This window comes from Anguilla rostrata, chromosome 3, assembly GCF_018555375.3.
Source record: "Anguilla rostrata isolate EN2019 chromosome 3, ASM1855537v3, whole genome shotgun sequence".
Lineage (NCBI taxonomy): Eukaryota > Metazoa > Chordata > Actinopteri > Anguilliformes > Anguillidae > Anguilla > Anguilla rostrata.
This window is the reverse complement of record NC_057935.1, coordinates 11,304,429-11,321,076: the sequence shown is the minus strand read 5'-3', so window position 1 is coordinate 11,321,076 and position 16,648 is coordinate 11,304,429. Positions and strand designations below refer to the sequence as shown.

At 44.5% G+C, this 16,648-nt stretch overlaps 1 protein-coding gene across 3 annotated transcripts; it reads right to left on the bottom strand.

Annotated features, from left to right (window-relative positions):
* Positions 1 to 67: 67 nt before the first annotated feature.
* Positions 68 to 15,121, bottom strand: LOC135250120 (zinc finger protein ubi-d4-like). Of its 3 annotated transcripts, XR_010328860.1 has the most exons (12): positions 14,964 to 15,121; positions 13,376 to 13,536; positions 12,894 to 13,001; positions 12,186 to 12,367; positions 11,667 to 11,759; positions 11,172 to 11,256; positions 7,008 to 7,145; positions 6,117 to 6,248; positions 4,798 to 4,910; positions 3,460 to 3,541; positions 1,684 to 3,036; positions 68 to 1,536 (listed from the first exon to the last, which is right to left on the bottom strand). XR_010328860.1 is itself a non-coding variant. In XM_064326097.1 (11 exons), exons 1-11 carry the CDS (start codon positions 14,993 to 14,995, stop codon positions 2,954 to 2,956), a joined length of 1,209 nt encoding a protein of 402 aa, XP_064182167.1. In that variant the 5' UTR covers positions 14,996 to 15,121; the 3' UTR covers positions 68 to 2,953. The 3 variants fall into 3 exon arrangements, 2 of the variants coding, with proteins under 2 accessions (XP_064182167.1, XP_064182168.1); XM_064326097.1 differs by having other exon boundaries at positions 68 to 3,036; XM_064326098.1 differs by lacking the exon at positions 14,964 to 15,121 and adding an exon at positions 14,517 to 14,542 and having other exon boundaries at positions 68 to 3,036.
* Between the last annotated feature and the right edge of the window lie 1,527 nt (positions 15,122 to 16,648).

The window sequence follows — 16,648 nt, the reverse complement described above, 5'->3', positions numbered from 1 at the left end:
TTAGTTTATGTGTGATTAAACCTTCCCAAAAAAGTGGGGGAAAAGAAAAGCTACAAATTACCAAAGCTACAATCAGTGCCAAAGTTTAATTGACTTTAAAAAAGGACAAAAACTGTACACGTACCATAAACAGACAGGCTATGGTAACACAAATACAGGTCTTCAAAATAAGAAAAAACCTATAAAACATACATGTGTGAAATATGTGAAAACACTCAGCATGTTTCTAAAATGCAAAAATGTATGCTGAAGTTTCAGTATAAATGGTTAAGTGGACATGGATAAAACATGATTAACTAAACGATATTACAAATATCCCAAAATCTTTTAACATCCCCACAATAGACAAACTGAGAGTAAATTAAAAACAGTGTGTGGTTCACATGCATTTGATTGTAAACACCTAATTACAGAGCATTGGCCTGAAGTACTGTTTTTTTTTCTTTCCATTTTAAATACTGTTAATAAACTTGAGGTACATCATGGCTGTAAGACAAGTTTACAGTACTAGACAAAGGTAGGGAATATTATAACCAATATTAAGTGAGAATCCTCACCCATGGAAACTTACTTTGAAGCTACTATAGATTTTTGTGATTCTCAGTTGTGCGTCTACATTGTAATATCAATTCCCTCTGTAAATATTGATATTTGAAATTTGCAAGAATAACACTATATATATAACAATGGTAAATACTATTCACATGACAATTAAAAAAAGTTTACAAAGCATCCAGCTATAAAGAGTCCAATAACAGACGCATGTCACTATAAAAAGTATTAAACCCTCCATACACTGAGGAGGGACTTCACAATTTGTGCAGTTGCATTAGATCTCTACCGATAGATTTCTTCCAGCCACTGAAAATATCATCCCAGCCAACAACTGTGCGGTGCCAACACCACAAAACTCAGACGTGAAGTTTTACAGTCATGACAAATAACAAAATAAACCATTGATATGGATCATTCAGCAGATGAGGAGACAGCCTGAATCCTTCTGCGGGTACAAACCAACGAAGCAGGCTGATCACAGAATCAACAGCGCCCTCTACAGGCAGTACTGTGGAGGTGGCATACCTCGGTCATTTTGATTCTCCCGTGTCTGAACCTGTGCTTCACAAACACAGCCCTGGATGTACAGAGAGCAGCCGTTCTCGCTATCTGCACACTGCAAGCACTCGCTGAACTGGGGAAGGACGGAAGTTAAACTGGTTTGGTCAAATCAATAGCCGGAATCATAAGATATTTGCCCCCAGGCAGGAACCGTATTAACTAGAATTACAAATACTGATTCTGATTGCAACCTAGTTATAAAATATGAAAATCAACATTTGTGATACTTAAATTCTCATACAAAGATATGGCAAACAAAATGCATAAAAAAGCACATATAAAACATAAAGACCGTTGTGGCAAAAGCATTTTCCCCCCGGAGTTTTCCCCCTAGCTCTACCAAAATGTGTAAAGTCTGACATCTCTGGATTTAGAAAACCTGCCTCTGGTGCCAGTTGAAGTGAAAGAGGAGCTGAACACCTGCCCAGGGTAGTGGAACGCATACTCAGGGTGGCTGAACACTTGCTCAGGGTAGTAGAACACATGCCCTGGGTAACTGAACAATTCCTTGGGGTAGCTGAACACTTGCCCAGGGTAGTGGAACACTTGCTCAGGGCAACTGAGCACTTGCCCAGGGTAGCTGAACACTTGCGCAGGGTAAACACTCTGGGCCGGAGCAGCAGACGGAGGTGTGAACACACCGTGCTCAGATCAGAGGAACAGAGCCACTGCACAGGCCGGGTCTTAAGACCAGCGTCAGGGCTTAACGCCCCCATCTAAAAAGCTCGGAGGGGCGTGAAGTGGGTCAGACATCACGGGAGATAAAAGGGGACCAAATCACCCCCAAAAATTCTGTCAGTGGAAGGCAAGGGCAGGCCTGAGAGTAAAGGCCGTCTATGTCCCCCTGCATTGGTGCGATAAGACACCCGTCCCGTCTCGTCCTAACGACACCTCACTTAGCACAGGACACCCATTCAATTCTGTATGCTCTCAATTCTGACCTCTTGATATGATTAAAAACACCAGCCCTGTCCTGTAAGAGCAGCAGTGGCGAGCGGACCTGGATCAGACCAGTACTTTGGCCACCATTCCACATATTTCACCACTTTTCCTGTTAATGACAACCCCGGACCATCAGGACCATCAAGACCATCAACTGACAAGCTTTCTGCCATTTCGTATAGTTTTTTCTTTTTTTTTTTTTTAGAACTATTCACACCAATATATAAATATACAAAACATTTACTGCTTTCTTGACAAACAAGCACTGGCATGCCCACTGACTCCGACTATTATCGCCTTCTACGTACCACAGATGTCTCGACAATCCGACAGACGATGTCCTTTATCGATGAACGAAAAGAAAGATGCGTGTAAATTGGCAAGCGGCAGCTGCACAGTACTGTAGCTTTTTTAAACCATGCAGTGCAAACCGGACGGCTCGTCGTGGCCACAGAGATCTGCTCCGCTCAAAGAGGCCATGAAAATTGCATTACTCGGCTTTCTTCTGCTAAATAGTGTAAGAGAGAAGAAATACTGCATGGAAAAGTATGCCATCCGGGGACCTTCAGTTTCATGTCCTCAAAACAGACATATACCTACATAACAGAACCACTTATACAAACCGAATATTGACGGAACAAGTTTTCCGGAACGTTCTGAGGAACACAAAGAGTCACAGTAAGCAATAAACCCTTAAAAGGATTTGTGGGGGGGGGGAGAAGCTCTGAGAGGGCTGTTGAGTTTGGGAGGCTCCCGGGTGCACGTCCTGCTCCAGGATGGGAAAAGAGGGACTTCTCTCTGTGGGGGGGCCTCCTGCCCCCCTCCCTCACCGGTGAGAGGTCTGAAGGAGAGTGGTCTCAGGGCTTTGACGGACGGGAGCGCGGGGGGGGACTCATCAGGAGGGAGGGGCGTTCTGGTTCTGGTATATGGAGGCCTTGTCTTTCAACAGATCCAAACACAGGTGACAACTCCAGCTTCCTGCATGGTCAAAAACAAGGACAGAAGTGGGGTCTTAGGGTACGTACAAACACAAAGGTTTAGTTCTGCTGTAAATCTCAAGCTCACGCTCTCCAACTGCAAAAACAGTTACCTAAAGCCATACCCCGCAGCAGGTAATGAACACTGCTGTAGAATACGTTATGTGAAACAAGGCACAAGCAGCCATGCGCAAAAACAGACAGGCCGAGAGAAACTGATGATTCACGATAAAGACCCCGGTTGCACGGCAACACTGGCAATCTGAAGCCGCACATATGCCGCATCACCAATTACTCTGATAGAGCGGGTCGTGGGGGGATGGGGGATGGGGGATGGGGGGGTGAGAGAGGCAGAGAGGAAATTGCGCTCCGTGTTTCGTGGAATTTCCAGGCCTGTTAACACAGCTGCTCATGATGACCGTACCTTCGGGCGGCTCGGACATGGGAGGGCTGAGGCAGTACATGTGGTATCCCCGATCACAGTCATCACAGAACAGCAGCTGGTCCTGCAACACACATCAGCAAACGGCAGTTATTCACACCCACAGAGCGAAGCCCACAACATGTTAATGGACTTAAATAAGGAATAATTCTGACTTAAGACACCATTACCGATCGCTTCTCCTAGGAGCATACTCACCTGAACTTAGTCACACACACCGAAGATTGAAGAGGACATTTCACTGTACTTGATTACTATACTTACTTATGTTGCTGTGGTAGTAATATAAGTAATGTAATGTACAGTCTCATATTCAAATACTTTGAATAGCTGTCACTCAACGGTATGGCACTCAACTCATTGTAAGGCACAAAGAATATTGTTTTTTGAAATACAATTGATCATGTTGACAGTTTCATCTATATCTCAAACTTGCAAATTTGCAAACTCATGCACCTCAGTGTGTCTTCTGGAACATTCCTCAAGATTAATGATCTTACTTTTCACCGACTAACTGCCAAAAGTTAGCTAAATGAATTCAGACAGCTATGCAGAACACTCACTAATAGTCATTTCTATTAACAGGGACGGCAGTGAATTGATTCAGCAGGTGTTGTCGTGTCTTATATTTAATGCTTCAATCGCCGCCCGCAAAGGCTGTTCCACCCTTTTCAAAATGAAATAACGGCAGCTACCGCTTTGTGGTCCTCTTTGTCATTTGCATTCTGTGCACGTGTGTTGAAGCGTAAACGGACACGCTCGGTTTGACTATTAGCACCGGACCTCAGGCTGGAGACCCTGACGCACGCTCATCGCCAGCGCAGTCCAGGGCATTTCCACACGCTCATCTCACAGCTCACAGACGGTTTAACAACGGACCGAGGACCTCGCCAGCAGTCGTCCAATCACAGGCCCGACGCGGCGGGGGCAAGGTTGAGATAAGCTGCACTTTGATGTGTTCATTCTGCCTCTGGGGCCCAAACTAGTCCTGTAGGGCACCTTTCCCACCAGCCACAGGGAGGTTCTTCAAACGCGTTAAACAAACATCGTTCAAAAGCACCTCGGTCGACCGAGGTGGCCGACCGCTCGTACAGGAACAGCGAGCTCTTCGTCCGCCGCTTGGCTTTTCACTCCGGCAGAACAACAAGCCCGAGAAACGTGGCTTCAGTTTTACTCGAAGGCAGAAGCCGTTCACCTATTCGCTCCAGCGCACATTAAATTAGTTTAGCAGACCCCCCCATATCCCCTCACTGGACAGAAGGTGACTTGAAGCTGCGCTACACAGAGCGTGAGGTGAATTGGGGGGGGGGGGGTGCTTACGTCATTCTCAGAGGTGCCACAGATGTTACAGCACTTGCACTCGATGCACTGCCAGCGGTACGTCTTCACCGCCGCCATCATGACCGGAGTGAACTGCAGGCAGGACGGGTGACCTGCGGGGGGAGGGGGAGGGGGTGATGGAAAACAAGGAAATTTAGGGTTTTTTATTTACCGCACAAAGATCCTTAAATCGGGGGGGGAAGACTACACTGTCAAGCAGGTGCGTGCACATTAGGATGTGCTAGCAGTTAACTAGCCATCAGTTAGCTTACAAAATAGCAAGCTGTAAGCTTAATAGCTATAAGCAGCTCACTAGCTTATATACACCGAGCTAACATAGAGCTATTTTGCTAAATAGCTCGCCAGCTGGACAGACCTGGCATGTCAGATGATGAGACTGAGGTGGCCAGACAAACACAATTGTAGACATAATTATCGATTAAACTAAAATTACTAATAATAGAAAGTTTAAAAAAAAAACATTTTTTCTCCTAACTATGATAAGATACAGTACTTCTTTCAACACAATCAGACACTCAAACCTATGCATGCTCTCACCACACAGCTGGGCAAGTTCCCAGTCAGGAATAGAACACGGGCTCTCATAAACCCCAGGAGAATAGCCTCTAATCTACCTGCTATTTCACTCTGCTCGGATAGGAAGATTAAGCTTTTTTTAATTTGGCAAAAATAATATCCAATTTCTGTCCAATCAAGCGCTTCCCATTACTTCCACCAAGGCTGAAAAAAATTTCATAATTCACTGAATCTAATTCAATCCCTATTCAGCCCTGCAAGATCATGCATGTAAATTCAGGGCTGAAAGCTTTCCAACACTTCCATTAGATCCGGCACCTTCTGAGACCATCCTACCATCCCTTTTCATCCCCCCCAAAAGATTGATTGCAACAAAACTTTGTAACCTCAAATTCTAATCTGTCTATAAATTTCAACCTTTTTAAAAAAGCCTTCACAAAAATACTTCTCAAAAGCACATATTTTTTCCAACAACAAATTGGTACACCCCGAGCTGTACTAATATTCTCCATTCTCAGCTTGTTTCTGTCTCTATAAACCACATATTTTCCAACGACAAATTGGTACACCCCAAAATGAATTAATATTCTCCATTCTCAGTCTGCCAGCTTGTTTCTGTCTCTGTAACAAGGCTGCTCTCACTGATTGAGCCACTTGGGACCTGGTATTTATAGCACTCTAACATATCCCTTAAAAGTCATGATTATCCCAAATGGCGTGTGACATCAGCTGGAGCTCCAGAAAAGGGCAGGGGAACATCAGCAGGCCCCCGGGGCGCTTACCCGAGCGGCCGCAGTCCGAGCAGGACACCAGCCCCTCCGACTGGCCCGTCTTGTGGTTGATCTTGGAGTCGCCCAGGCAGAAGTCACAGTAATTGTTGGGAAGGGCCAGGCCGTCCGGTCCTTTCTTGGGGGCTGATTGGGATACAAATGGAAACAGGGAACACTGAAAACTGCAGCATGCTTTTACATGAGACCGACAGGCCAAAATTTGAGATCATTTTTTCCCCCCAATTATCGTCAACCACACAATAGAAATTATACACAAGTCAATATCTAAACTAACTCTAGATGACTATAATCAATTGAATACCTGTCAAGCCGTTATTTACTTTTTTGTAATGCTGACAGGATTGGTCCTTTCATGAAGGACGTTATTTAATGCAGTGCACAGCACCCTGACATCCAGACAGATTCGCCTCTCATGCTTCTGAAGGCCCTTAAATGGAGAGAGCAGCTATAGGTGGACCCAAGGTGATCAAACAAGGTGCCAAACAAAAGCACACATAGTGTCTAAAACACACCTGGCCCTGGGTCTACTGAAAGGGGGGGGGGGTAAATGCACCCCAAGACGACCTGCTGAGTAAAAAAGCAGGTTAGTACAAGAACAGAACTAGCATTAGCATTCGCTGTAAGGCACTTCAGCGCTGAGCGCGAACAAGCCATTATCCACGAATAGCTCGGTCCAATCAAATCTAGACTAATGAAGGAGTCAGGCTAGCGATCAGCCGCCGAATAATAATATCAGCAGAAAAACCTGAGCAGCTCTTTCAGCGGTGCCTAGCAACGCAATCAGCGGCCAGGAGGGCCCGGTTGGGTCAGGAAAAGAACGGCGTGTACGAAACGGAACGCCACGTGCCAAAAGCTCCGCGGGGGGGGCGCGTTGGGACTCACTCTTGTGCTCCTCCGGGTGGTGCGGGACGGGGGTGTGCAGCTCCGCCTCCTCCTTGTCCTCGCCCTCCTCCTCCGCCAGGTGGGAGTGCGCGTAGTGGTAGCTCAGGCCTGGACGGTTCTTGTAGCGCTTCCCGCAGACTGGGTGAAAACCGAAGCGCATCGGTTAGGAGGCGGAGGAGGACTGGCGGCTCGCTCGCTCTCTCTCTCTCTCTCTCTCTCAAACCAAGCAAGAAAGCACCAGAACTCCACCCAGAATCAGAAGCACAGCAAGCCCATTCCATAAACACGTGACACAGAAATTTATTCACTGTAATAGGGCTTTTATGTTTTAAATGTAAGAAAAGAGCAGAAAATTATAGCCTTGAAATAACAGTCCTGTCTCAGCAACAGCTTTTGTGCAGTAGTGAACTTAACAATTCCCATTATTAATAATACACACTGGAGGTGCACGATTAGTTTCACATAGTAGGTGGGTTATTTGATGTCGCTCAGGAAACAAACCACACATTTCGCATGCCAGTCAGCACAGCAGCACAGGCAAGTGGATTGTTCAGGGCAGAACACAGCATACATCAGGACCAAGCCCAGGATCCCACTGAGAACTTGCTACTTAACTGGAGATTGGTTCATGAGTTAACCTGTGCAGTGAGCGAAGAAGCACACAATCATTCTGGAAAAATAATATCACAGTTCCACAAGAGAAAGAGGAACTGTGATAATAAAGGACTACATCTGGGGAAAAAATGGAAAAGATGTACCAACAAATTATGGCACCCTATTTTAAAGCCAGAATGCAAAAGGAGAAAAGAAAAGCACTAAAACAACCAGGCCGACCAAATAACAAGCCCACTATCATATCGTACAATTTGACATTCACATTCAATATGTGCTTATAAGCCACAGCATGTGGAAAGCCTAGTGAAGGCAGCTATGAGAGTGTGTGGGAACAGCTACAACACAAACTCTTTACAGAGCACCACACCACTACCTTCTTGTTCATCAGAATTTTTTTTTCCTGATATCTGCGTATAAATATCTGGGTACGATTTAACAGCAGGCATACATATTCTTTTTTTTTTTTTTTTGAACAATCTGAAATATGGGTTGGGGCTTCCAACAAGTCAGTAAAATAAATGAATGGTGCTAAGCAATTCAGAGCAGTGTGTCTCTAAAGGCTGTCTGAAAAACAAGCAGTAAATACTCCAGTCTAACTGATGCTTAACAGCTGGTGCTCAGCCTTGGGAGTCCTAATGAGGGGCTGGGGATGGTGTAGTGGGAGGGGATGAGTTACAGGGACTTCGGCAAGTTTATGTCTGTGGCACACTTGTAACAAAGGTGCTCTGCATAGACAATGTGTGAAAAATGCATACTGCTCTATGGGAGTCTCCTAACACACTGAAGCAGGCCAAGATGACGTAAGATTCCATGTGTGCTGCAATGATCTTTCTTTCCTTCCATCCCACCTCTCTAACAACAGGAGCGTTCTTCACCAAGTGAACCTCAGTGACTCACCGAAACGCCCCAATGGAATCACGCTTACATCATCAGCGCGACTGTGCCAGTCGTCCCTTTGCCAAAACACAAGACTGCATTCGTAAAACCTGCTTCCATGAATGCAAACGATGATAAACATACCGTAGGGACAACAGAAAAGTTGTCCCTACAATACCATACAGCACATGTCAAATACAAATTTAAACGTGAAAGTCATCAGACGGGGGGAAGGAATGCGTTGGATCGACCCACAGGACAGTACATCACTACTTGTAAGGGTCATATAAAAGCTACTCTAACGACTGAAGCCTCCGACTACGAAAGCATTTTGTGTGTTAGTGCACGCGCACACAGGCAGGACCACAGCACCCTCAGGCCATCAGTGTAAACCGGGGCGGGACATATACCTCCTTCGGAAGATTTAGAAATATGCTTTTGTTTGCGAGCGTCTGAAAGAGAAAGGGAAAGAGAGCAGAGAGAAGAAAAAAAATTTCAAGATCCCCCCCCATCGGTGGCTCTGAAACGCTCAGAAACCATCCAGCCTGGTCAAAGCACCACTTTTGCAGCCTGCGGCAAAATTCAATTCCCAGCTGAGGAGTCAACAATCGTGATCTGCACCAAAGAATTTTTATTCAGAAGGTTAGAAAATGAACTGGAACATAGTGGCAAACACTAGAATAAGCCCATCTCTTATTTCTGATCCCCTCAGGCAATAACGTTATGAGCACAGACCTACAAATCAGACCTAAAATCAGTTAAAGTCTGATTTAGGTACAGTAATAGGCATAGTACAAACTCGTGCGTAATAGGATTGACTTTAGTGACTCCCTGTAAGGCCTGTATGGGGTAAAAGCCTGTTCATCACAAGAAGGGTTTCAATGCTGAAGAAAAGACCATGACCTTTACAGCACTGCTCAGCCAAGGAAATGCCAATAAACAGATAATAACTGACCAGCGCTCATATTCTATTTCAGCTCATCAAAAAATACATCCAGCAGGGCCAGCGGTACCCGCTCCACAGGCTGCCATGCTGGAACACTCACTGAACTTTACACTGCACCCGGCTCCTGAGCTCAAACAGAGCACGAGGCTGCAAGCTGACCAGTGAGGATCAAAGAGATATTAACAGAAGACACCAGGGCCTTTGTCCTGGAGCCGCAGATTCACCCTATAGAAGCTCATCTACCCGGGTGTGTCTGCAGGCCTAGAGACCCCGGTGATATCCAGATTAGACCAGTTTGTCACAGGGTGGTCATGTGTGGCATCAGTATCTGTGGGTGCTTAGGGGCTGAAGCAATCTGAGCATTCTGAAAACACCAATGCAAATGCAACCAGAAATTATTTTTAAAAAGCACAGGTTATTTCACGTTATAAAAGTTAAATTATTGAAATGGGAGAGGAAATTGACACACTGCCTGAGTACATTCTCAGATTTATCACATGAGAAGCGTACAGAGACATCTTCACATTGACAAGGCCATATTATAAAAAAACTGTAGGATGTGTCACTTTGATGAGAAGAGGTTTGTTTTCAGATCAAGTCTAGTAGTTAATGAAATTGTTTGCTGGCTTCAAGGGAAACAGTCATGTAAAAACTTCACAAAGTTGCCCCCGAAAAGAAGACCACAGGTTAGGCAGCCATATTGCCAATACACCTAGTCAGCTGTAGAAGTTACCCCTTCTTTTTAAAAGCCAACAGACGGATGAACGATGCTTTTAATGAAGAATCCGGTGACTCATCCTTGTCAGGGATGCATCTAGGGCAAGCAAGCTGAAATGGCTCACTGCCTGCTTCACACTCCACTGTGGTTAATTAGGGATAAAGAGTGCCTCGCACCATAGAAATCAGGATGAGATCCAACCTCCTGAGCTGTCACCAACATCATCAGTGAGCTCAGCGCAGCTTCATTAATTCTGTGCATTTTAAGACATTCGTATCTTTTCCATCTCAATACGATTTAGCGAAGGATATGGAAATCCATTCGGGCATATCCCTGATATGGGAATATGTGACAATCTTACGTAAGACTAATGAACTTTCACAAATGTTTCAGAGGACAATTTCCTCAACCCGTCACAGAACCAGCATACACAGACATCACTGAGGCACACGACTCTGGTTTTCACACACGGTCCTGGGCTTTGATAAACTGAAGCCTTGCTTGCTTCCTATAGATGAATAGAGGCCCAGGGAAACCCATGCCTGCCCATACTACTGTTCCCAATACCCCATGGTGGCAGTGTAGTATAACAGACTGCAGCAGACTGTCTTGCAAATCCAAGACTGCAGGTTAAATTACCTGGTTCCCACTGCCATTTTAGCCTTGAGAAAGATACTTAACCTGAATGGCTTCAGTAAAATATCCAGCTGTATAGACTGTGTATAGAAAGTTTGTAAACTGCACAAGTGGCTCTGGATGAGAGCATGCTAACTGCCCAAAGCAGGGGTGTCCCTTTTTCAAAAGGGGCCGGTGTGGGTTCAGGTTTTGGTTCTAGTCCAGCACCATGTCACTTGTCGAGGTCTTGATTGAAGTCCATGATTAGTTAATCAGTTGAATCGGGTGTCTTGGTGCTGGTCTAAAACAAAAACCTGCACCCACACTGGCCCTATTCGGGTAAGACTGGACACCCCTGGCCCAAAGTGTAAAATAGGGGGACGTGAGCACTCACTGTCGCAGGCGTAAGGCTTGTCCCTGTCCTCCAGGGCGGCCGCGGCAGCGTCCATCTTCTTCCGGCTGCTGCTCACCCCACGGCCCTGCAGGCAACAGCAGCAGCACTCCATCACTGTGCGCCTTTTTACTGGCTCTAATATCCCCAGACGCTAACAGCAGCCCCGATCCAGCACATCCTGCACTTGTCACGTTTTCCTGAGTGAAATGCGCATTACACCTTGAGCGTAAAAAACGTGTTCAATGTTGTAACTTGAAGACTTGCGGTGCTTATTAAGGCCTTATTAGGCATAGACCCGTCTATGTCAATCCACATTCAAAGGGATGCAAACCTGGTGCTTGGGTCACCTGGTATGGGAGCCCAGCACTGGAACAGTGTGTGAAAGGGCCTTCAGCGCTTGAACAGTGTGAAAGAGGCTTTTAGGCTGTTACTGGTGCTCTCTGAAGCACCCAGTCCTGAGAAGGAGAGCACTTTGCGCTCTGCAGAGCAGCTCACCTTTCCCTTCCCTTTCCCTCGTCTCTTGGGGGTATCTTCCTCGTAGTCTTCATCGTCCAGGTCGTCCAGGAAGTCATCAGGCTCCAGGACTCTCTGTGCAAGTAAGTGGAGGGAGAGCATTTGGGTTGGCACAATTGACTATGTTTGCTTAAACTAATTCAAGATTCATAGTAGCCAGCTTCATCCAACAACCTCAGACTCTAATGAATGAGATTGCACACAAAGGAAACTCTGAAATACCGGACCGATACACACTTTACACATGCACAACAAGCTACCTTCTAAAAAACACCACCTTGGCCCCTCCCCAACCTTGTTAGAACTGAATACCATGGAATACCGATCTTTCAAGATGAACAGAACAGACAACTGCAATCAAAGACATAACACAGACAAAGCCAATGCCTTCTGTGCAAGGAGGACCAATAATAATGGTATAGGAGAGGGGGTTTAGCAGCAGGAGAGGGTGTTTCCCTTTATCTCCATGACAACCCCTTGAGTGACACAGCGGCCCCGTACCTTCCTAAGGCGGGTGGACGAGTTGTGGGTTCCGGCGGTGAACTCTGGCACGCTGGGCTCCTCCTCGGGCCCCCGCAGCTCCGGGGTGCCCCGCTTCTCCTGGGGCTCGGCCTTCAGCAGGGCCTCCAGGCTGCTGCCGTCCGCGGGGGGCAGCACGTCCTTCTTCAGCGCCAGCTCCACCTCTGTGGGAGACAACGGACATCAGACGCTGGACTCCCGAACTGACCCAGGATTCAGGGCTCCAGCTACATTAACCTGGATAAGTTTTAGCCCTTTCCCCCAGACCAGTGGTAACCAACCCTGTTCCTGGAGATCTACCAGCCTCTACAAATTAGCAGCTCAACAAGATCTCTAGCTGTTTAATGAGGTGTGCTTTGTTAGGGCTGGAGTGAAAACCTACAGGATGGTAGATCTCCAGGAACAAGGTTGTTTATCACTGCCCTGGATTTTCATACAAACAACAGAGCTCTACAGTGCTCCAATTTTAGGAGCATGTGCTCCAGAGATCTGATGTGTGCTACTTGGAAAAAAATATAGGATAACACTCACTAATTGCATTAGTGTGCACCTAAATTTTTCAACTCAGGAGCACATGTTAGCAAAGAGCCTTGAACAAAAGAATTCCAAGACCTCTAAGCATCGTGAAATTTCTCCACGTATAACCCCAGCTATAGCAAGGTTTGCTACGTGAGGGGAGGTGCGCAGGACCTGATTTGAGGGGAGGGAAGGCAAGGCGGGGGTCCTCTGGAGGATGCGCCCGTCGTTTCTTCCTCCAGCGACGAGCAGGGTAGGTATACAGCTGCCCTGGAGCAACCCCTGCAAGCAGGGAGCAAGAGAGCGCACAGAGAGACAGAGAGAAAAAGGGAAGAACCAAAGACACATTTAGGAGTTAGATTAAACCACCTTTCCAAACTCTCACATCACGCTTCTGTTTCTCGCAGTCAGCTGCAGTATGTTTGGGGCAAATACATTGTTTTTTTTTTTTCATTTGGCTCTGTACTCCACAATTTTACAGTTGTAATCAAACAATTCAGATATGGTTAAAGTGCAGATTTTCAGCTTTTATTAAATGGTATTTGTATACATTCAGGTTTCACCTTGTAGACATTACAGCACTTTTTACACCGATATAAAAATAGACTGTTCATACATGTGTATTTACATAGCAAATGAAAAAAAAGGTTCCTAACCTGGACCTCTGTGTCTCTTCTCCATCCAGATGTAGCAGTTGCTTTGGGCCACTCCAGTCTGTGAGTCCAGGAATGGCATGTGGACGCTTCTTTCAGCACAGAGACGCGCATTGTAATTATGGCACTGCTCCATGGCATCCTTATAGTACTGCTCCCCTAGGCTGAGCATGATGGACAGGGGTGTGAGTATACAAAATACTCACAGTGCAAATCATCACTACACAGAGCGACTGGCATACGATACAGTGAGCCGAGCCAGTATGGATCCAGCAGTGGATCTTAACTTTGGCTTACGTTTGCCCATTTTATTTGGAATGGGTGGAGTGGGGGGAATCAGATAATGCAAACGACAGTGTGGTTTAATTTTAACACAATTCTTATGCAGCAAAAAATAACAAAATTATTGAAAAATAAATTGAAAATATTTATATTACATTATATTTATCCAATATCTCTTGTATGGCTACATGTGTTTCCTAAGAGGTAACTTATCTGGTTGGCAAAGGGGGAACCATTTTAAGTTCTCCTATTGAGTTTCCTTTTGTTGTTGCCATTATCTGACCCCCCACATCACCACAACCACAACCATATTAATCGGGCTGTAGCTCAAAAACAGCCACGATTATCTTCTCATGTTTATACAATACAGTTTATAGAACATAAAAAGATGTTTTAAAAGCGAGCAGAGCAAACTGAAAGACGGTTGTAGCAAACGTTATGATGCTGTTGATGTACTTTTTTCGTAGACTATTTTTCTAGCAGAGAAAAATAGAAGGTTATCTAGCTAGACAAACGTTACAATGCAGCTAGGTCCAGCACAATTTCGTGTAGCGATGAACTTCCGCGGAATAGGGGCCACCAACCTACAAAATGCCAAGCGAGCAAGTAATTAGCTAAGTTAGCCAGCTAGCTGACTTTCTGGTTCAAGAGATAACATAAGCTAACTGAGCTAATGTTATATGCTAAAGATGGAGAGGTGGCTACAAAATGGGGAACAAACCAAAATAACCAGCAAGTTATCAAGCGTTAATGGTCATTAGCTACAACAAGCTGATGACTAATGTTACCTACTACCTTAGCCAAGGTTAACTATACAGTTAAGGTAAGTTTGCTGTATTTTAGCACTCCTAACGTTAGCTACCTAGCCAACATCTGCAATTTGAACGCTCCCGGGCAAATCCAGTCAGCTAGCTACTACTAATTGACTACCTAGGAAATCAACGCTGCCGCACATTAATGCTCACTGGCTGTATTAAGTAGCTACCTAGCTAACGTTAAGTTTGTGACTTCCTGCTTATTTTATTAGAGCTGCTAACATTGGCTATCTTGTGACATTTAGCTTGTAATAGCTGGCTAAAGTTTGAGCGGTTATTGAACAATGAATGGCTGAGCTTATTTGGTGATAGCTAACAAGCTAGCTAGCTTGTTTGCTAAGATTCCCTTTACCGACTGGACTTTTGGCTCCGCAATGGCTTCACGCAATCGTTTATTCAATACACAAAACTGTATCAAAACGGACCTCATTTCACACATCAACTGCGCAACAAAATCAAAACCAGCAGAAATATTTTAATAAATAAGCACTCACACTTTGACTACATTCTCCACAACAGCCGCCATCTTCGCTCGAGTATGTATTAAACGGGAGATTTCCTCGTGTTTGTGCGCAGTCGTCAAAGTACTGCTGAGCTATTGCTTTGGCGAAACGAATCAAGCAGGTAGCGATGTTCGCTTGTCGTTCATTTTCATTGCAGGCATGGATCAGTCTCAGCAGTCGACCGCACATTTCAGTAGTTGTTTCCCAGTTTTTCTAGTTTTTCATTATCAAAATTATGGATTTGTGACTTCAAGAGTAAAATGACTGTTGTTGATTAATCTCGAACTCATTTGTACGTGATTGATGAATCAACTAAATCCTTTGCCAAAATGCAGTTGCTAGTCCTACTTAAAATGTGTATTTTTATTAATACTTTATTGAAACAATACTTGGACTACTTGTCACAGCTGGCAGCCTGGAAGAACAAAATTCTATCCTTTTTGTCTTTGTATAAACAAAATCATTTAGCCTACCACTGATGATATCAGGTTACTCCAGAAATACACATTTTTGGTAGGCTTTTTGGTGTTCTTTAGTGAACAAATTTCCTACTGTACCCTGAAAGTACAATAATGAGTCAAACGTGGATCTGCCCTGACATCCTTACATGAAGACGACCTGTAATTTCATATACTTTTTACTTCCAGATTGATTTTGATATGGGCCTATTGCTTGGTTATTAAAAGTATCACTACTAATCAGCCAGTAAGTAGAGGTGCTGTACTTTTTGAACTTACAGTATTTTAAAGATTCTACTAAACTGTGTCCTCTACCACTCTAGAAGTTGTCCTGGATATGGGAAGTCCCCAAATAAACTGGGCTCTTGAGGCTAACTCGGTCACTATTTTAATAAAGCATTTCCCAGAGCAATCCAGCAGATAGCAGTGTTAACTAGGTTTTGAACATTGTGTCAAAGATCAAACACAACACCCCCAATTCAATCTAAAAGTGCTGTGTCCTTAAATTTGAACGTTAAATCAGGCAAATGTTATAGGATTTTTATTGCTTGCGCAACATGTGTGGGAGTCATTGATATAAATAATCTAGACTACAGTTAGTTTAAGTTCACAGTTCATTTTTCAGTTTTTTTTTAGAATGATAGTGCTTTTAAATTAGCTTAAATCAAGTGGAGAAGTTGAGAATATATCTGCCAGTATATGATACAGGGTGATTTACAGTGCTCATACCTTCTCATGTAATTTCATATGCTAGTTCTACACTTATTCTAGATACTGAGGAAAAAGGGAATGCCAGAGGTAAACGGCAACAGCACAATAACAGTGTAGCTCTGCATCAAACGCATTCAGTTACGATAATTGAAAAAAAGAGTGCTGTACATTTAAGAAGAACACTATTCTTTGATGAGAACTCCCCTTCCTTCAGCAGCATGTTTTATGTTAGACAGAGGATTACTATAAGCACACAGCTTGCATCTCTGGCACCAGTTAAAATGGAAGTGGGGATCTTGTTTCCTTAAAAAATCATTAAAACTGAAACTGGTTCAACATTGTGTTGGAGGCAGATATTATGACTTTCACCAAAACAAACAGATTTGTTGCCCTCATGGGCACATTACGAAACAATTGTTTCACATTATGATGTTTGTGGGTATCATAATGTAAAAAACTACCCATGTTTTCTCTTAATTTGAAATGCCTAATTATATTAATCAAATG

What these genes read in the sequence shown, in the direction of transcription:
- LOC135250120 (XM_064326097.1), bottom strand. Translation starts at nt 14,995, where the DNA reads ATGGCGGCTGTTGTGGAGAATGTAGTCAAAGT. An exon ending in GAAGAGACACAGAGGTCCAG is followed by an intron (nt 13,002 to 13,375) that starts GTTAGGAACCTT and finishes CCCTGCTTGCAG; the next exon opens with GGGTTGCTCCAGGGCAGCTG. An exon ending in CAAGCCTTACGCCTGCGACA is followed by an intron (nt 7,146 to 11,171) that starts GTGAGTGCTCAC and finishes GTTTTCACCCAG; the next exon opens with TCTGCGGGAAGCGCTACAAG.